The 21,678-nt window shown below is 41.8% G+C and overlaps 1 protein-coding gene across 2 annotated transcripts in view; it reads right to left on the reverse strand.

The window, feature by feature from the left end:
- LOC141049743 (alpha-2-macroglobulin-like) overlaps positions 1-21,678 on the reverse strand; it is a 434,279-nt gene that overhangs the window by 319,683 nt on the left and 92,918 nt on the right. Inside the window, exons 25-31 of one of the 2 annotated variants that reach the window (XM_073546466.1) lie at positions 13,691-13,772; positions 11,411-11,567; positions 10,047-10,121; positions 7,125-7,287; positions 4,729-4,934; positions 1,790-2,005; positions 115-242 (exon numbers count right to left, since the gene is read on the reverse strand). The exons of the other annotated variant lie outside the window; for it this stretch is intronic. Coding sequence (XP_073402567.1) covers positions 115-242; positions 1,790-2,005; positions 4,729-4,934; positions 7,125-7,287; positions 10,047-10,121; positions 11,411-11,567; positions 13,691-13,772 — 1,027 coding nt within the window. The remainder of the gene's footprint in view (positions 1-114; positions 243-1,789; positions 2,006-4,728; positions 4,935-7,124; positions 7,288-10,046; positions 10,122-11,410; positions 11,568-13,690; positions 13,773-21,678) is intronic. 2 annotated transcript variants of the gene reach the window in all.

Genomic DNA, 21,678 nt, shown 5'->3' on the forward strand with positions numbered 1-21,678 from the left:
TGACATCATTTTTACAGATTTTGTGTTGTAAGCACATTGATCAGTATTAGAAATTTCCACGTATGATATGTAAAAGAACGAGAGCAATGAAATTATAAAGAAAAAATAACTCACGCGACAGTGATGGGAATTTCAAATGTAGTCACAGGATCTTGGAGACATTCTCCTTGGAAAGATGATTTTACACTTAATGAGAAGGCGGCTGGACCTTTTGGAGGAGGAACATTGTACCTCAAGACCGCCTGTGATATAAAGAAGCAATTTCACATCAAATATTAAATCAGTCAATGGTATTTTGAACAGATGCAATATTTTACTATGCAACTCACAGTACTCAATATTACACTGCAACAGGAGCAGACGCAAACAGAAATGTCCGCCTGTGCAAGCAATGTATATAGACCCTTTGCAGACCAATAATTCATCATTCTACCCCAGGAGCCCCATGTGCTGCACTGGTTGCACTAATGGTATATCCGTCGCAATGAATAAAACACTTAGAGGTCAAGTCATCACGACTGGTGTGGCGCATGCTTGCGTTACCCAGTCTTGTTGCAGCACAGGGTGCCAAATTTATTAAAGGCACATAGCACTTAATAAATTTGGGGTTCCTTCTGTGTGTTGTGTGTCTCCATGTGCAGCACCAAAAATACTTCTTGAGACCGCATTTCTAACTTAGAAAACATCAACACTTTTGATGAATTGGATAGGCAGGCATGGCTATGCAATCTCTGCCTCCTATTTTGGTCGAGCTGATTGAAAAATGGCGTGAAAAATCCAAAAGTTGCAAAATGATTGCATAACTACGTATTGTGCAAAAACTGTACGATTTTTCAAAGCTTTTATGCCACTGTTGTGACTAGGCGCCATAATGTCAGTCCTTGAAACATCATACACAGTTGAAGCATTTAATTTTAATTGCTGACCACTTAGGCCTTGCCAAGATGATAGATGGAGCAACGCTGTGGACGGAAATGACAGATATGACTAGTGTGGTTCTGGCTCTGGGTGCCTGAATCTAAAAATGAGTTTATCTAGTCAGGGAACCCTGAATCTTGAATTTCATTTTACTGTAAAAGTGATAGTAAGAAGTTGAATATAGAAAATAAAAGAAAAAAGTATACAATAAAACACACATTTCCATTGATTGCCATTTTTATATAAGTTTGCATGAGTCTTTAAGCTTTCATGTGAAAGATCTTCTTATTCCAGAACGTAAAAATTACATAGAAAGTATAAGCATTCAATCCTCAGTTATGTTTTTGTAATAAACAGTAAGATAAATTTGTATCATTCTTTGGAATATATGTTCATAAACTGCAGACTTATCTGCTGCACAACTTTCAGTTAGCTATGCTCATCACGATTTCTTCCTGAACATAGAGACAAAAATATAACTCAATCTTTATGGCAGAAAAACAAGGGAATATTTCCAAAACATTTTTGTTGCTGAAAGCCCAAGAACAATCTTTCTTCAACCTAGGTCTAAAAGAAATGCACTAGAATGCAGTCTTTTCTGAAACATATTGACTAACTTCTTTCAAAATCAAAGGGATCTGCATGGGTCAAAGAGAAGGGACCTTCTTGCCAAAGCTTTTGTTGTCTGCCTAGACCAAAGCTCAAGATTCCCACAGCTGCAAATGGGTATGAAATCTTAAGTTGACACATCACCTTAGGCTAATCAGGAAGGACATAACATAAGGACTGACACCACTAGTTCAATGGCAACTATTGATTGTCAGGGTTATTTATCAGAATTGGTTGCAATTTGTTATATTTTTCTGCTCACCTGAACAAACACACAACCGATCCCTGTTAATGTGGCAGTGTAGTCTTCTGGAACTTTAGATAGTGTTGTCCTTTGGAGTAGGATCCGGTTATTATTGTCCACATGGAACTGCTCAAGGAATCCTGACTTTGAACTGACCGTCGTAGTTACATCTCCATTGTCAGAAAATGTATTTTCTGCATACTTGGCCAGAGCTTGAAGAGCCACCACTGTATCCTTCAAAATGGAAATGTACATTTTCAATAGGTACAAGGGAAACATATGTTAAAAAGAACATGTCACCATTTTTTTCCGATATAACCTATGGCTACCACCTTTCAGCCCCATGTGACAGCATTCTATAATTATTTTATTATAGACACCTATGGGCTAGTCCAGACTGATGGGAATCACTGGTCTTGGAACGGTGCCTCCTCACTTTTTGCAATGCCGTCCTCCTTCTGTGCTTCGTGTTGATGACTCGACCTGTGTCTTCCATACAGTGTTTTCTTTTGCGCTTCAGACCTGCTGAGGGCAAAGCAAAGTTCTGCAATGCACATGCACCGATGCTCTTTTGACCTTTCCTGGCACATGCACACTGCAGTACTGTGCTCCAGCTTCAGCAGAGTAGGGAGAATTGTGTCTGCGCAAAAGGATAACACTGTGTGGATGACGTAGGATGCGTCATCCACACGAAGCACAGTAAGACAGCTTTGCAAGAGGAGAGGAAGCACCTGATCAAGACAAATGACGCCAATAGGACCAGACTACCCCATAGGTGAATATAATAAAAGGTCTGATTTTGCCTTGCAGGGAGAATTGGAGTCATGTGTTCAGCATTATGGAATCATGACACATGGGGCTGAAAGGTGGTTGCCATAGATTTTATGGAAAAAAATGCTGACAGGTTCCCTTTAAGTATAGCTAATATCTTATATGTCATAGAGAATTTGAGAAGCTGTGATCCATGGAACCAGGCATTTACTAACAAAGAAGCAAAGAGCAGAAATTCAGCTCTACAGACTACATGTTAGAATTCAAAATAACTTCAATATCAACTTAGGGCAATAAAAAACTCTAATGCATTTCTTAAGTCATGGTTCTCACCACATAGTAAGGGGTCACATCACATCCGTAGTTCATCTTGATGAGCACACGGATCCATGTATTTAGCATTTTGCATAGTTTCATCAAGTACTATATCTTCTATAGGCAATACAAAAGTCTCATTCCTTCTTCCTTCCGTCAAGACAGCCCAACTGGCACCTTTCATTCTTAAAACGGGTTTGTTAGCCCAAACTAATAGTACAAACTAAACATATTGCCCTGTAGAGGATATGTCACTTATAGAAACTGCACTTTTAGTGTTCTACTCACTGCCTCTTTTCTGCATAAACAGATGTTAAATCAAGTACACTAATTAGGGTGCTCAGTGCACCCTTGGTGTGGCTAGGATGCTAGGTGCATTGTTCCACTAACTGGTTTTGCATGCCTCCCTGGTGATTAACAGCACTGGCTTGCCCGAGCTTTCTCTCCAGACAGTGCTCACTACAAGCAAGCCGGCTCTGTCGATCACAAGTGAGGAAGGCGTGGGCATAAAAAACTGTGGATGGTGAATGGTGCATTGAGCCTCTTGGCCACACTAAGGGTGCACGAGCACCCTAATTATTTTACTTGATTTAACATCTAATGAAAATAGAATGTGAAAACCCCAATTTATCAAGCAGTTTTTGCAAGTTTTCTATTGTAAAACTGCTTTAAGTTTTTAAGTTTTTACAAAACTCAAGTTCTAATTGTACAAATAAATTTAGTGATTTGCCGTATGATTTCTACAAATAAATTTAGTGATTTGCCGTATTTACACCAGTCACAGTGTTGAAATTCCTGAAATTTGCAGTTCCATGGCAATTTCGAACACTACCATTTGATTTGCATGAATTGCAAAGACAAAGAAGCCCACCTGCCATTTGGTGAACTCTAAATGGCTGGAAAATTGTAAAAAGAAGCCTAATACTTACTTCACTGCTCCCTTCTCCAGCCAGCCAGCTGTTTACTATTCATCATCCTTTATTCACTATAGGCTTGAACTTATGGCCTTGTCCAGACCTCGGAGGTCATTGTGCGTCATAAGGTCGCGTTATAATGTCACGACATGTACCATGACCTTACAAGGTTCAGTAAGCCCCGAGCCCTGGTAGCCAAAAGAATTCCCAAAAAACAATCAAATGGGGCATGTGATAGCTGAAAGAAGAGGCCCTAAGAACCAGATGGGCACCAAACAGTGGTAGTTAGAAGTGAGCAGTGAGGTGAGAATTTTTTTTTCCTTTTTATATCTTATATTTGTTATGCTATGTGGACTGCAGAGGCCCCAGTTCATAATAGGGAACATTCAATTAGTTGTGGATAATTTAGCTGAAAATTGAATTTCCAAGGGAAATCCGTACAGCCAGGGAAATTTGAATTTCAAGCAATCTACTTATTAGTTTCAAAGCTACTTGCTTAGTTTAAACTGTCAAATTGAGGTGTCCGACTCCCTATAATAAATCTCAACATGGTCATAAAGTTCTACATGATGATAGTGATAACCTTTAAAAATATTGGTGAACATACACTTTAGATTAAAAAAGACTACGCTAGCAAATTTTAGCAGAAAAGATAGCCCATTTTGGCTTTTCGACTAACATCCCCAAATGGCATATGGTAGAACGTCAGACATGTCATCCTTTGTTCATCCAGGAGAGGAGTCTGGTAGTAATTTATTTGCCTATTGATGAAAGAAACATGCTGACCTGGACAAGCCTAATGTGAATGATGAAGGTAAGTGAAATTGCTGGCCAAACCAGTGTTTAGCTGACTACTGCTACAGCTATATGGCCAGTTTCAGTATCTGGACAATCATTATAGCTCCCTGTTTTCATTAGGACCAGGACATTCTCTACTGCCTAAATTCATTACTTTACCTGTGTTGAAGAATAACCTCCATATGGATTCTGTTGTTTAGTCAACCAATTCACAATTTGTGAAGATTTTCCTAAATCTGGAGTTGGACCAGACAGAAGCGCCATGAGAACATAGGCGGTCATCTCCACCTCTGCTGAGGGAGCTCGATACCAGTAGGAGACTTCAGAGGGAGGAGCTGAGTCCCGCTTCCAATGCAACTGACCCTCTGTAGAGTAGATAAGTGTTAGAGTTATTATACCTTGCTTTGATTATCATTTAAGCAATTTATACTACTATATATCTCTGATAACTTTGTGTTTTGTATTAGCTTTATAAGTCTTATTCATAAAAGGCCTACAAAAGGAATGTACACCAGTCCGTGCCTATTTTTAATTTTAATTTACATCATTCACTTTAACTTTTTAATATACTGAAAAACAGGCAAAAATTCCAAGTGAGGTGAAATGATAAAAAAAAAACACAATCCTGCATTTTTTTGGTAGGTTTTGTTTTTCATTGTTAATTTTGCAGCAAAAGTAACCTGCCAATATGATTGTCTATGTCACTTTAATTACAGCAACACAAAACGTTTATAGCTTTTTTTTAGTAATTGTGGCTTAAAATTATTGTTTAAACATGCATTATATGCAGTTTTTATTTTTCCATCAATGGGGATCTCCTTCTTCTTCTTCTTATTATTATTATCTATCATATGATAACAATAACCTTTTAACCCTAGTCTTCATTTTTTCATTTTTGTTTTTTCCTCAATTTGTATTTTAGAATGACACAATTCATTTGATCAAGTGATACACTGAAAAGCGGGGAAAAAAAATCCATATGTGTTGAAAAAGCAAAAAAAAAAAAGTGCAATTTCACAATTGCTTTTTGGATTTTCTATTTACCAAATTCATTATATGGTAAAATTAATTTGGCAATATGATCCCCCACGTCAGTATGAGTATACAGATAACATACATTCACTATTTTGTTTTATTTAAATGATGACATTTTTTTTTACATTTTTGCTTTTTTATTTCTATTTTTTGAGACCCGTCAAATTTAAAATTTTCAGTGTATGGGGCTGTCAGTGCTAATTTTTTGTGCTCTGAGCTGACGTTTTTACTAACACCATTTTGGGATAGATACGATTCTTGATTTCGTCTTATTGCATTTTGCTGTAATTATGCAGTGGCCAAAAAAAGATCATTACAGAGTTTTGATTTTTTTTCTCCTTATGCCATTTACCCATCAGATTAATTTATTTCATTATTTGATACATCAGACTTTTTTGAATGCAGCAATACCAAATATGTGTGTTTTCTTTTTTAATTGTTTTATTATTAATGGGGATGATTTGAACTTTTGCATATTTTTTTGCTTCTTTTCATATTTTTAAAAACATTTTTCTTTCACTTTTTACAGTATTTATTAGTCCCCTCAAGGGACTTGTAGCTTTGATCATCCGATCGCTTGAACTGCACATAGCGGTGCATCAGCACTGCAATATATAGTGCAAATCACATGATTACAACATGTGTGCACCGATGGGCACGTGGAATGACACGCCTTCCTGCCAGCGCGTGATTAATGCCGCTGCTGAAGCTCCTGTCCACCCACAGCTGTTAGAGGCAGCTGTTGGAGACAGATGAATAATTCAGCTATCATCTGCTGGGAAAGATGCGGGATTGTCTTGCGAGCCCACTTCAAAGTTAGGGAACTGGCATATGATGTACCAGTATATGATAGATCAATAAGTGGTTAAAAATATTGCTGAACATACACATCAAGAATCAAACAGACAGAGCTAGCCAATTTTAGCAGGAACAGATAACATAAGGTAGAAAGTCAGACATGTTATTAACATGAAGAGATGCGGCACCCACCCAGATGCAGTAAAAGACGGAATCCTTTATTTTACCATTATCTCACCTAGACCTGTTGAAGAGCTTGCTGCGCGAAACGGCCGTCGTCCGTCTTCCTTTCCCCACATACAGGTACACACCTGCTGTTCCTATGGACCTTGTTTTAACCTCATAATGGTAGAATAAAGGATTCCATCTTTTACTGCATCTCTTTTCATGTTGTGCACTATGTTCATGCTTTTTTGATGCTGAGCGCCATATGCCCATTGATTTACAACGCAGGCTATCGGTCTACACACAGGATCTGTTTTATTATACAAGTTTATCCATTCCCATAGTGCCATTCATTCATCGTCTCTCTTTGGAGCAATCAGACATGTTGTTATCCTTTGTGAGCAGGTCGGGAGCTAAGTGTCATTACTCATGGGGTCGCGATGTGCCTTGCAGCCCTATCTTAGAGATGACTCTGGCTCTCAAAGTAAAATAGGTTACTTATGGGGTAAATTATCCCATATATCATGCAGAGTGCTTGTAGCTTTATATTTGGTTACCTCCCGTCACGGCCTTTTCCTCCAATTTGTTCAATAACGTTTCCCTGAGTTCAGTCTCTCCAGACAATGTGAAGGCGTAGGCCAGCAGAGCCTGAGTGTATACGTTACTAATATCCACAGAGGCCTTCTTCAGGCAGGAAAGAGCATTGCTCATTAAGGGATCCTGAAAGGAAATTAAAAACAAATTATTCCTAATTTTAAACTATAAGGCACACATTTATCATTGCATATTGAAACGACAAAAGGGCAAACTAGCTGATTTATATATGCTTGTGCTTACAGCACTTTAACCACTTTGTCTGCTATTTAGGGTCCTTTTTTGTACATCCATATCTTTTTTGTACCTCACTTAATTGTATGATATGCACTGCTCTGTTGCTAATATTCTCAATGCAGTTGTCCTGTTTTAAATTATATATATATATATATATATATATATATATATATATATATATATATAGTGGTGCAGTGACTGCTGTGACAGCTAGGGGGCACTGTGAGGTTGTCCCAGGACATGCATACAGGCATGTCCATTGTTGTAATGGAGAAAGGATGAACGGTAGGATAGTAAAATGACCGATATGTATCACAAGGTGGGTGGCCTTGTGATAGAAGTTGGAACCGGTATTAATCAGCAGATATTCTGCTGAGGGTTTGTTACTCTGTATTAGGGAAAACTTCCAGGTGGCTTGGTGAGATGGGTGTGACCAGTTACCTACAAACCCACCCAGAGGCGTGTCTGAATGCCCACAGTAAAACCTGTATATGTGTGTCTATGGCTGGGTGTCTGGAAAGGACCTGCAATGAGGTCATAGCCATGTGATCCATACCTCACCTGTGGTTGTGGCTACGGACCATATAAGGTGACCAGGGTAGGTCACATGAGAGAGTGCATGGATCTGATTGGGCGATGTGGAAGGTCCCGGAAGGCCTAGGTGCTGGAGGTTGTGCTGCCTCCCTGAAGAGCACATGCTAAGGCCACGGACCTGTTCAGGCCTGTGTATATTGGCCTGTATGTGTTGGACAGTCCTCAAGAGGGAATGGACGTTCTGAATGAGAAGCAACTAAGAGGTAACCCCGGACGGGGGAAATAACTCTAAGACTATAGAGCCTGATTGCTGAACAAAGCACAGCCTGTGTGACCACAGGGCTAAGAGAGCAGAGCTCTACATTGAACATTAATTAGGTCTGATGTAAGACTGTTACCCTTTCTACATGCTGTTTATGATTTTTGCTGCCTAATAAACCACATGGACTGATTTATGTGAAAAACCCCATGCCGGACCCTATTAATCAGCTGCCAAGTGAGTGTCCTCCAACAGGAACCATAGGCGCTACCTTACTATATATATATATATATATATATATATACATACATATATATGCATAGCTATAATAAAGCTTAATAACTAATGTATACCATAAAGGAAATATTGTTGTAGCTTAAAAAAGCTCTTTTTCTGCTTTTGTTTAAGACTACTGAGGAGCAAGCTATTATTGTTTCTAGAATATTTTATGAGCTTGTTTTCAGACCCAAAGGATGATACTCTGAGAAATGCACAAAGTGGATTTGTTCTGTATAACTAGACTGCAAAAAAAATATAGGAGGAGATACAGAAAACATCCATCTAGCAAGGGTATATATTGAGAAAAGGGGACCATGCATCAAAACTTTCAAGAGGTCTTCTTTCATGGGGTGATATTATCATTGCATGACTCTTGGTTGTTTGCTCATATTGTTTGAGCCAACAGAGAGGATTTCCTGCACCACTGTCAAGTTGGACATTTTTTCTATGGTAAGTGTATCATTGCCCTCTGAAATAACTAAACCTTATTTTCCCATCACTTACCATGTTTCCCCATAATAAGACCTACCCCAAAAATAATCCCTAGCATGATTTTACAGGATTTTTGAAGTATGCTTGAAATATAAGCTTTACTCCAAAAATAACCCCTAGTTACAGTCAGGGCCGAATTAGGGGTAGTCAAACTGAGCAATCGCCCAAGGCCCCACTTTCGTAACTTTTTCATTCCAAAGTTAAGATTGCTTGAGGACCTTTGGTAACTTCACAGTCATGTGACCATGATGTCACCAAAGTTCTATTAACTGCAGGAGTCTAGAGGAACTGAACAGGAGACAGACTGGTATGCAGAGCTGGAGTTAGGGGGAAGGAAGAGCCAACTGGGCAATTTCTCAGGGCCCCCGGTGTTTATATTCTGAGGTAGACTGCTTGAGGATCTTTGGTGTTATCACGGCCGTGTGACCATGATTTCACCAAAGGTTTTTTAATTACAGTAGTCTAGAACTGAAAATGAGACAGGCTGGTATGTATGTGCAGTGTGTGTATATACAAGTGTATGTATGTGCAGTGTGTATATAAATGTGTATGTGCAGTGTGAATGTGCAGTGTGTGTTTATACATGTGTACGTACAGTGTGTGTATATACACATGTGTATGTATGTGCAGTGTGTGTATATCAATGTGTATGTATGTGCAGTGTGTGTATATCAATGTGTATGTATGTGTAGGGTGTGTATAAACCTGTGTATGTACATTTTCGCCACAGGCACATGACACTTGTAAGAATCCTAAATTATTAAGGGCTGTGCCCCTTTTAATGAATTAGGTGCATCTTACTCCAGAGGGAGGAGCAGATAACATGATTACATTTGAATAACTATTGACATTTTGATCAAGAAGATATGTGGATTGTTGTTCATAGGAAAAAATAAGACAGCCCATGAAAATAAGTCCTAAACCATCTTTGGAGCAAAGAATAATATAAAACCTTGTTTTAATTTTAGAGACACTTATCACATTAAGACCGTTTTGATATTAGTCTATTTTCTAGAAATAAATGTAATGGTCTGAAAAATTGTTATTTTTGCCTTTTTCCCCCCCTCAAAACTTTATAACTTACCTGCAGAGATATTCCAGCCTCCAAAAGGCCAATAGTTATGTAAGCAGAGAGGGAAATGTCATCTTCTACTCCACCCTGAAGTACAAAGTTTATATTTTTGTTAAAGCATATCATTTAATTAATTAACAGTGAAACCTCTCATGAAGACCCTCTCTGTGGGACTCTGTTTATCTGTCACAACACCAGCATAAAAATTCCAATAAAAGCAAACAAAAGTCATATCTAATCTACCCAAACATATTATCATCTCCAACAATGAAAAAATGACGTCTCTCAGAACATTGGGATGCAAACCATTTTTTCTGTTTTGCAAATTTCCAATCTTTTTTTTTCCCCACAAAAACCATTACAAGTTTGATCATGCAGTAATCATACTGACCTGGACTATCATGTCGCCTTATCATTTTTAACACATGATGAAAAGCAAAAAAAATGGAACCCAGCCAACAATGGCGGAATTGCATTTATTTTCCTCATTTTACCGCATTTAGAATTTTTTTCCACTTTCAGTAGAATCTATGGTAAAACAAACTGCATCATTCAAAACTAAAACTAAAGGCCCCATTACACATAACGATGTCCCACCAACGATCCGACATGGATGGGATCGCTGGGATATCGTTAGGCTGATCGCTGGTGAGCTGTCACATAGACAGCCCCTCCAGCGATCAGGACCAGCGAGCAAGCTGGTTTCCAATGTAAACATCGGGTATCTAAGCGCCACGCGGCTCTTAGATAGCCACTGTTTACATTGGAAACCAGTGTCCAGCGTTGCTGATTGCTGGTCTCTCACTGCCACACGCAGCAATGCGTGCTGGCCAGCGGGAGACCAACGATCAAAAAACGGCCCAGGACGATCGAGCACGATCAGCGATACCCGGCAGGGGGGCCGGTCGCTGATCCCCGTCACACACAGCGATATCGCTGGAGAGATCGCTGATGCGTCACAAAATCAGCAATCTCGCTGTGTGTGACAGGGCCCTTAGCCTGTAGAAACAAGAACTTATACGGATAGTTTGATAGAAAAAAAATAATGGCTCTAAGGGCTCATACTCACATGCGAGAAACTCGGACGAGTCTCGCACGTCAATACCCGGCACTGTCGCCGGCACTCGGATTGGAGCCTTCAGCTGCATGTTTTTCTCAAGTTTCTCGCATGTGAGTATGAGCCCTTAGAAGAAGAGGAGGAAAAAATCTAATCGTAAAACAAAAAATGAACACAGTGGAAATGCATAAAAAAAGAGGTTGTTTTAATTCGATTCATATTGTATTTTCCAGACTCCTTCTGTTAACTATGTTTATAGTTTGACAATGATGCCCCATATCACACCTTTATAACACAATTACTTAGTAACTCAACCTACCTTCATAGCGTTATTGAAGAGTTTCCCCACACTTCGGAAACAACCGGTTTCTTGCTGGTTGTTTTTCAGCCATGAGAAGGAGTGGTTCAGGTGACTTTCATCTATGAAGATATAGGGTTGAGCCTTGCTGAAAGACTTCACAACAAATCCAGTCAACCTGTAAAAACACATTGGAGTTGTAAAAATGGCCATTTTTAATATGGATTCACTGTTGTCATTTTCTACACCTAAATCCTATTCATCCTCTAAGGCCGGGGTCACACTGGCGAGGAATACAGCCGAGTGAGAGGCGTTAAAAGCACGCATTAGACACGGACAAATGATTCTCTATGGGGTCACTCGCACCAGCCGTATATTTCTCATCCGTATTCTACGGTCCGTGCCAATCGCAGCATGCTGCGATTGTCAGCGTACTACGGCCGTAGTACGCCAATGCAAGTCTATGGGAGCGCAAAAAATACAGATTACACACGGACCACACATGTGACTTCCGAGAAATACGCACCCGCTGTCTTTTAGCAAAGCCGGCAATTCAGTGCGCGATACAGTAAACTCACACTGACAGTTTTAAGAAAGAAACCAAAGAATAGATATAGATACATAGAATACATATATATATATATATATATATGCATTCTATGAGTCTATATCTATTCTTTGGTTTCTGTTATAAAACCTGTCATAGGGCTCCATTATATGTCCATTTTGCAAGGTGACGAGAAAATCTCGCCATACGGATGCCATACGGATTACATACGGATGCTTACATGCGCAAAATACGCGACCACACCTTGATTACGGATGACATACGGAGCACTGTTTAGGGGCCATTCATCCGTATTACGCATGTAAAATACTGACGGTATTTTGCGTTGGTTAGTGTGACCCCAGCCTTAAAGTCCAGGCGATTTTTTTGTTTTTATACTTTTGTCTTTTTTTTCCAATAGCCATATGTTTTATATTGTTCCATAAACATAGCCATAGGAGGGCTGATTTTTGTGAGATGAGTTGTCTTGAATGACAAAATTAATTTTACCAAAAAATGTACTGAAAAATGGGAAAAAAAAATTCTAAGTGGAATGAAATAGTGAAGAAAAAGTAATTCCGCCACTGTTTTATGTTTCTTTTTTATATTCATTGTATGGTAAAAATGACCCGTCAAAATAATTCTTCAGGTCAGCATGGTGACAAAACAAAAAATGCCATTTTTTTTTATTTAAGTGGTGTACAAAAATACTGAAAGTTGTAAACAAAAAAATGTTGGTTTGTACGGTAATTTTCAAAGAGACAACAGAAGACGTAAGATTACATTGTGACCACTTACACAAGAGACTTTTAATGTAATACATGGATGGGTTCATCAGAATTAGGCCATGTTCACATGTCCAGTAATCATCAGTTAGAATGGATCCAGCAGCAACATTTTTTGTCCATTTTTAAAAAAACTGATTTCAGCTGGAACCATTTTTTTAGCATTGAAATCTATGGAATACAAACCCGTTAATTAGACTTTAAACTTGTAGCATCATTCCCAAGAAGACTCATGGCTGTTCTAGCTCAAAAGGGTGCTTCTACTCAATACTGAACAAAGGGTCTGAAAACTTATGACCATGTGATATTTCAGTTTTTCTTTTTGAATAAATTTGGAAAAATTTTTACATTTCTGTTTTTTCAGTCTAGATGGGGTGTAGAATGTACATTACTGAGAAAAAATGAACTTTTTTGAATTTACCAAATGGCTGCAATGAAACAAAGAGTGAAAAATTTAAAGGGGTCTGAATACTTTCCGTACCCACTGTATATGGGTGCGTTTGAGCCGATAATCACAGATCTGAGCTGCCCCATAGAATAACACTGGGCCAGGTTCTCTGCAATGTTTTATCGCATAGCACTTGGGAGTGTTATACGCTCGTGTGATCCAGGCCTAACGGATGAATACTGGACATGTGAGCATAGTCTTAGAGTTTCTTTTTGCATAGGCTCTGCCCTTTGATTAGTGATCCTGGATGAGAACTTTCCTCTATTAAAGTCCGTATGCTTTAATAAGCAAATGCCCTGCGCTTGTGCTGTGCACTTAGCTTGTCTGCACTTAGCACTTAATATGTTAACTCAGTTAGTGGGCGTTATGCAGGTGTTCTCATTTATTCCCACTAAAAGACATCCTCTAAGCAATACTGTAATGGAAGCATTGTATATTGATAAATAGTAAGACAAGTAATCTATATGACAAGTATTGCTGATGTACCCGGGTGTTACACAAACATAGCCAAATCCACTGACCATGTGTTTCCCTCTTTGTCACTCTTTCCAAAAGCGCTGTATGATCCATCATCATGTAGATATGTAACCTGTCGTTGATACCCTGTGAAAGGCAAGAAAATAAATAAGCAAAAAGTACTGGAGAAAAATACTGGTACACACAACTCTTAATGGAGTTATCCGGGACATTGCTTTTTTTCCCAATGGGGCCAAGAACTTTCAAGCAGGTAGTTGATAACTACGATCTGTGCCGGTTTAGATCGGTCACAGACTGCTCATGCCGGCAACTCGGTGACTTCCAGTGATGTCACATTAACAGAGCAGCTTCTTCTCTTCTGCTTTATTGTTGGGCATCATGGCCAATGTCATTCTTATTGATAGCCGGCGCACTACTGCTTAACTGCAGAGAGCTGTCAATCAGTATGATGTCTGAAGTGACGCCCTCTTGATACAGTAGATCAGAGCAGAAAAGGCATAGCTGCTCAGTTAATGTAAGGTCAAGAAAAGAAGCTGAATTACAGGCAGGAGCAGTCCGGGATCATTCTGTGCCGGCAGAGGTAGGCACCAGGTAGAACAGGCAGATTGTTAGGAACTACCTGCCTGTAAGTTCTTAGCCCCATAAGAAAAAAAATAAGCAAAGGCCTGAATAACCCATTTAATCATTGAATTCCGATTTTTTTCTCTGTCCCAGAAAAAAATTCAATCCCTTTTTTTTTTTAACTCCAAATGGGTGTTATCAGATTGCCTTTAAATGGGCCATGTACTTCTCACTGTATGAGTTACGCAAACATAAGCTAGCAGCAACATCCTAGAGACAGAACATGCCCCCACCATAGCTTAGGTTTCTCCGTGTGTGGGATATCGATGTGTAGCTTTGTCACATTTCAAACCCCCTTATTAGCTCTTCTCCTATAACAGCAATCCTTCCTGGTTCATGTTTCAGAATGCAAGACATAAAATAGACTAACACACATGTTTTGCTAAATATAAGGGTAAATTTATATTCCAGTCATGGTCTATGGGTAGTGAGAGCGAACCCATGGATGTTCGAGACCGGCAGGTTTGGCTGAACATCTAAAAAAAAGTTTGGTTTGGGTACCTTAGCCCAAACCAGGACCCCATTCAGATGAATAGAAGGCCCAAATATCCATTGTTTGCCATGCTGTATTCTGCATGACAGCACCAAAAACACAGGTTCTGATATGCGGTAAGATTATTACTGCCAGTTAGAGAGTTGTGGTTCCCATGCTGTCAGATGAATGGCAGTAAATGGTTACCTCTAGTCAGAAGCTTTGGCTGGTGAGAGAGTACTATTCCCACCAGCCTATGCCTACTGTTGCTGAAAACACATCGGACAGGTCAGGGGTATGGTTATTATTTTCTGTTTTTTTCCAGGTATCATGGGCATCGGTGGATTAAGCGTAAGGTGAGTATATGGCTGTTTATTATTTTCTGATTTTTTACAGGTGACAATGGCTTCAATTGAATAAGGTGAGTAAAACTGTGCTTTCTATTTTTACTTCAAATAAAGGAGTCAGTGTCTTTCTTTCAAATAAAGGATTTTATTCTGTCCTTTTTACAACCTAACCATAAGGTTAGTAATGGATAGGTATCTTATAGACCCCTCTTCATTACTAACCTGTGGGCTTGATGTTAGCAGCCATAAAACAGCTGACATCAACCACACAAGTATTATCCCACTTTCCACCGCACTAGGACAAGTTGGAAGAGCCGGGCAAAGCACCAGAATTGGCGCAACGAATAGATGCACCTTTTGTGGGGTGGATGTGGGCTGCTACTTTTTGGCTGGAAGTCTCCAATGTCAATGACCCGTAACCAGCCTAAGAATACCAGACCCCAGCTATCTGCTTTAGCTTGGTTGGTTGACAAAAATGGGGGGGACCCTACACCATTTTTTTAAATTACTTAAATAATAAAAAAAAACAGCATGGGGACCCCTCTATTCTTGATAGCCAGTAATGATAAAGCTGACAGCTGAGGGTTGCAGCCCACAGCTGTCAGTTTTGCCTGTGCTGGTTATCAAAAATAGAAGTGACCCCATGTTATTTTTTTATTCTTATTTATTCTTTTTATAGCACAAGTGCCGGCTGATGAATACTGCCATCAGCCGGCTCTGTTATAAGCAAAGCAGCAGCATAGGCTGATAAGAGTAGGATGCTCTCATCAATAAGCATGAGAAAATAATCGCTGATCTGCACTGCCCCATATTGTAATATTGGACCGAGTGCTATCCAATAAAACATTGTATAGCACTCAGCTGTGTTACACAGCAGTGGGAGTGAGCCCTAATGCTCACAGCAGATGATAGATTAATCAGAAAGTAGCAGATAAATTAATCTGCAGGACTAATGGAGCAGTAGATGCCAGATGCATTGGAGTTTACTGCAGTCTAATGTGAACAGTCTAAATAATAGTTCATAATGCTTACAGCAGATAATAGGTTGATCAGCCGATAATAGGCTGGTTAAACAGCATGTCCAAGTAAAAGTAGAAGCTCACAGCAGATGATGGATTAATCAGAAAGAGGTTGATGAGTTTATCAGCAGGACTAATGGAGCAGTAGATGCAAGATGCATAGGACTTTACTGCAGTATAATGTGAACAGTCTCTAAGTAATAGTTCATAATGCTGACAGCAGATGATGGGTTAATCAGCAGATAACAGACTCATTAAACAGCAAGTCTGAGTAAAAGCAGAAGCAGGTTGTAGAAACCACATGAGTTTGCAAAGATGATCACAGCGTAATATGAACAGTCTATATCTTTGTTTTGCTACAATCCTGTAGCCTCCAGTGTTTCCTGCTCCATTTGTCTGTCTGGCATCTAGCATAGCCCATTATACAGGGGCCTCATTTCATCCTACAAACCCAGCACACTGTGATATCACCCTTCGTTCATGAGTTCACCCTGACTGACCTGCGCTTTCATGACTTAATCTCACCATGTGAGCCCTAACTAAATCTCTGATCCCATCATACTCCGGTGATAGTATTCCACAATCAAATATAAGTGGTATTATTGAAAAGTGGAAGGGACCACAACAACTGAGCTACGAAGCAGACACCATGTACCGTTACAGTATGGGATTGCAAAGTGCTAATGTGCACAGGGCATAAAAGTTGTAAACGATCTGCTGATTAACAACCGCAGAGTCCTAACCTTTTTTGGTATTAACATCAGCGCATAAATAGATTGAGGCTTACGGATCTATACAAGTCTTCCATTACAAAGCACAATGCCAAGTGTTAGATGGAGTGGTGTAAAGCCACCACCAATGGACTCTGCAGTGGTAGAAAGAAAGGAAATTGCTGTTGCTTTAAAGTGGGTCTCTGGTGGCAAATTTCATGTGATTACTTCCAAGTGCTGCATTGTTATTTTAAAATTATTTAAATGTTGGTGGTTATATCTTCCGGCATGCAAAGTCTGAGATACCTTTTATAAATACTTCTGAATCTGCTTTGATATAATGTTTATTTGCATTCATTTCTAACTAATACATCTGAATAGTGCCTTCATTTACATAATTGTATGTATAATGTATCAAGATTAGAGTTGAGCGACTTTTGGTTTTTTAGGGTCGAGTTTCGTTTCGTGAAACCCGACTTTTCCAAAAGTCAGGTCGAGCAAGATCGTCCGATTATAGGGAAAAGTCGGGGTCGTCCCGAAACACGAAACCCAATGTAAGTCAATGGGGAATAAAAGTCGGCAGTGAGAGGAGGACAGGAAACACACCTACAGTGCCCATTTGAATGCCAAAAGCATCAATTCTTCTTACTTAAGCTTGTCAACCTTAATTAACTTCATAATACAAGTTACGCACTGAAAAATGGGGGTTATTTGGCTAAAGTTGTGGGGGGGGGGCTGACTCCAGGTTTTCATGTGCCCTGGGCGAAAGAGCGCCCCTTTAACACATACCACAACTCATCATGCTCCGATACGGCAGAGAAATAGCGGTATAGTACAATGAAAAATACTTCACTTTTTACATCTCATGACGAGGCCCATCTATTTCTCCATACAGAATCATTGGTCCCATATAATGTTTGAAACAGTATATGATGAGCTCCACATAATGCTACAGTATATGTTGGTCCCCATGGATGAAGCTCCACTGTCTTATGGGCCCAAATAATGCTCCAAACATAATGGGCCCCATTTCTAATGCTCTAGTGTATAATGGGCCCTGTAAATGCTGCTCCAGTGTCTGATGTCCACCTTTGGAATGTTCCAGTGTATGGTGGGACCCATCTATCATTCTCCAGAGTATAGTGCTCCCCAAAAATTGCTGTCCCAACATTGAAAACAATCAAATAAGTCTCCTCGCTAGGGAATCCCTGGACTAGTCTGGACTCCTCGTCGTCCCCATCTTCCATCTCACTGCACAGTATTTCAACCTTGCAAGTGCTGTGATCCTGAGCAAGCAGGGGGGCCCACTCGTTGGCGACGGCACTGGCACAGGGCCCCTGATAGTACGGTGGTGTGTCTGATGGCGGGTGGGCCGAACCTGCACTTTCATCTGCAGCTTCCTCTTTGTCACCGTGTAAGATGGAACTGTATATGGGAAGGGTAACCTGAGTTTCATCAGGGTCAGATTCAGGCCGTGTAGCGTGCGAGGGGAATGTAGTGGTCTGTGTGACGAACAGCCCACCGCCGTTCGTCTACTTACGGGCGATACTAACGGGGGTCCCGCTGCCACCAAAACGCGACGGACAGCGGACCCTGTGTCACCACTATGTCACAATCCCACCACTGACACGGGTGTATCAGCGGACGGAGGGACGTGACACAATGCCGGCACACAGCTATCACAGGCACCGTTGGGGCTTATCTTAGTTATCCCACCACCGGCACCATGTGACAAAAATATCCAGCAAGCTAATCTCGCTCTACAATTTGCCGCAGGGGGAGTTTAATTTGGATGCCCCACCACTGCTATCAATCTTCCAAGTACTGCGGGGATTTATGTATATCCCACTTTCTCAGTTCCACTTTGGAACTCACAGCTCTCCGGCGCCCCCCTTACCCTCAGGTCAGTCAGGGAACTGCACCTAGGATAATTGGTCGCCGGACGGGCTGCCTGTTGTGAACCGGCAATTAGGCTTCTGCAGTAAGGGAATTATCAATGCTGTGGCTGCAGACCCTTATTCAGCAATATAAGACCCTTCTGTACTGCCAGCAAGCCGTAATAGCCGTACACAACGCGCTGCCACCAGTCACGGTTACTTAATTCACAGTGTTAAATTAAGAGGGTCCGTGGCAAACCCTTTGAATTAGTAGCGATTATCTATCAAAGGCGTATAGTTCGAGTCTTAGAGCATGGAGACAGATCTAAATAATTATTTCATTTATTTTCCGAAAGAGGACAGTGATTACAGATAAAAGTTGCTATAAAATTGAGACATAAAATATGTACAGTACAGGTATAAAATAAAAGTGGAGAAAACAAAGAGATTACACTCACAGTTCCATATTGTTCCTTAGGCAGACCATGCGGCTAAGGTGGGTGGAGGCGGAGCTGCACTTCTCCGCTCATCTGGATCTTTCTAGCACGACGACTTGAGCTGTTCTGAGCTGGTTCTGCCAGGGAATGCCTTATAGACTTTCCTATGTGACATCACAGAGAGGTGCATTCTGGGTTGATCCCACCTCTCTTATCCAAGTATGTTTTGGCTACAAAACTTAGATTAGCTATAACTTTATGGGAGAAGCTGGTATGGACTCATCAGTGGTATCATGTTTCCCAGCGTAATGAGCCCATCAAGAAAACATCAAACATCTATGCGATATGACCGTCCATTTGGGCGCAAATCATATCTCAGGTTCTGGACATCCGAGAGTTTTGCAACAGGCACCACAGCGAAGCTGGGTCTGCTCGGATCGCAGAAATATGATTTTTATATTTCTGCTGGGTATGGTTTTCGCGGGACAATCCCTTATTGTTTTATTCAAACTCCTGGTTTCAAACAAAGAGTTTAGTTCCCGCACTTTTTTTCTCTTTCAGCTGAGAGAAGCCAAATGGTGTGAGGAAGATGGTCTAGCTAATTAACATTCCTGCTCTTCCAGAGGAAGTGGCAGGGTTGATAAAACCTGGGGGGAAAGAATTCCTACTACTGACAGTTTACAATGTCCTAGGATGGAGGATTTGTTAGCACATTGCAACAGAAAACATATCTTCGGGCATTGTACATCACACCTCCCCCCTTAAGAGGGCGCTAAGGAGGCATTACCTCTCGGTAATCTGCCATGCGCACCTCAGCGGGTTCGCCCCGGCGGGACAACCCATCGGCATTGCCGTTTTCACTGCCCTTCCTGTGTTTTACAGTAAAATCGTACTGTTGAAGGGCAAGGCTCCAGCGGAGCAATCTTCCATTGGTTCCCGACACGGTGTGCAACCAGCTCAGTGGGTTGTGGTCGGTTACCACCGTGAAGGCGCGCCCATACAGGTAGGGCTGCAAACGCTGCAGTGCCCACACCATGGCCAGACACTCCTTCTCGATGGTCGAGTATGCCACTTCCCTCGGCAAAAGTTTCCGGCTCAGGTACAACACGGGGTGCTCTTGGTCCCCCGAGTCGACCTGGCTAAGCACAGCACCGAGGCCAAACTCGCTGGCGTCGGTCTGTACCAGAAACGGGCGACTGCTGTCGACTGCTCTCAACACTGGAGAGTTGCACAGGGCTGCTTTCAAAGCTTGGAAAGCCGCCTCACAGTCATCTGTCCAGTTGACTGTTTGGGGTAGCCTCTGCTTGGTGAGGTCAGTCAAGGGTTTGGCAAGGGCGCTATAGTCCTGTACGAACCGCCTATAGTACCCTGCAGTGCCCAAGAAGGACTTCACCTGTTTCTTGGTCCTGGGGGTGGGCCAGGACACGATTGCGTCCACTTTTCCTGGCTCCGGACTCATGGAACCCCCGCCTACCCGGTGCCCCAGGTAGTGGACCTTGCGCATGCCTATCTGGCACTTCCCCGGCTTGATGGTCAGGCCTGCCTGGTGAAGACGCTTGAGCACCTCCTGGAGGTGCTGAAGGTGTTCCTCCCAGGTGGAACTGAAGACGGCAATATCGTCTAAGTACGCCACGGCGTACTCCTCCAGTCCCCGAAGCAGGTGGTTGACCATCCGCTGGAAAGTGGCAGGGGCATTCTTCATGCCGAAGGGCATGACCGTGGACTCGTACAGTCCAAAGGGGGTGATAAAGGCGGATTTCTCCTGCGCCTCAGGGCTCAGGGGAATCTGCCAGTATCCCCGACTCAAATCCATGATGGATATGTAGTTGGCGTTTGTCAACCGCTCGAGCAGATCCTCGATGCGCGGCATTGGGTGGGCATCAGAGGTTGTGATGGCGTTGAGCCCCCTGTAGTCCACGCAGAACCGGGTGGTTCGATCCTTTTTAGGAACGAGGACTACAGGTGAAGCCCACGCACCTTTTGACCGTCGAATCACTCCCAGCCTTAACATCTCATCGACCTCTCGGCGCATGACTTGTTGCACCGTTTCAGAGATCCGATAAGGTGTTCGCCGTAATGGGGCATGATTCCCGGTGTCCACCTCATGAACCGCTAACTCCGTCCTCCCAGGACGGTTGGTGAACACGGGCCGGAAGAGTTCCAGGGTGGCCATCAACTGCAACCGCTGGGACACGGTGAGCGAACCACTTATCTCCATGTCCTCAATGGACCCATTGGCCTTGGCCTGGGCCAGCATGTCCAGGAGGGAATCTTCCTCCCCATCCTCTGGCAGATTGCAGACCGGTAGGACGCAAGCTTCACGTTCGTAGTGCGCCTTCAGCATGTTGACGTGAAAGGCCTTGCGCCTACCCCGAGCATGGTCAAGCGTGACCACGTAGGTGACCGGGTTGAGCTGTTGGTGGACGACGTACGGGCCTTCCCAGGCTGCCTGAAGCTTATCCGTTGGTACAGGGACCAGCGCCCACACCTTTTGACCCACCTGGTAGGTCCGCTCCCGGGCGTTCTGGTCGTACCAGTGCTTCTGGTCA

This window comes from Dendrobates tinctorius, unplaced genomic scaffold, assembly GCF_039654945.1.
Source record: "Dendrobates tinctorius isolate UK_male_01 unplaced genomic scaffold, ASM3965494v1 ptg000147l, whole genome shotgun sequence".
Classification (NCBI taxonomy): Eukaryota; Metazoa; Chordata; class Amphibia; order Anura; family Dendrobatidae; genus Dendrobates; species Dendrobates tinctorius.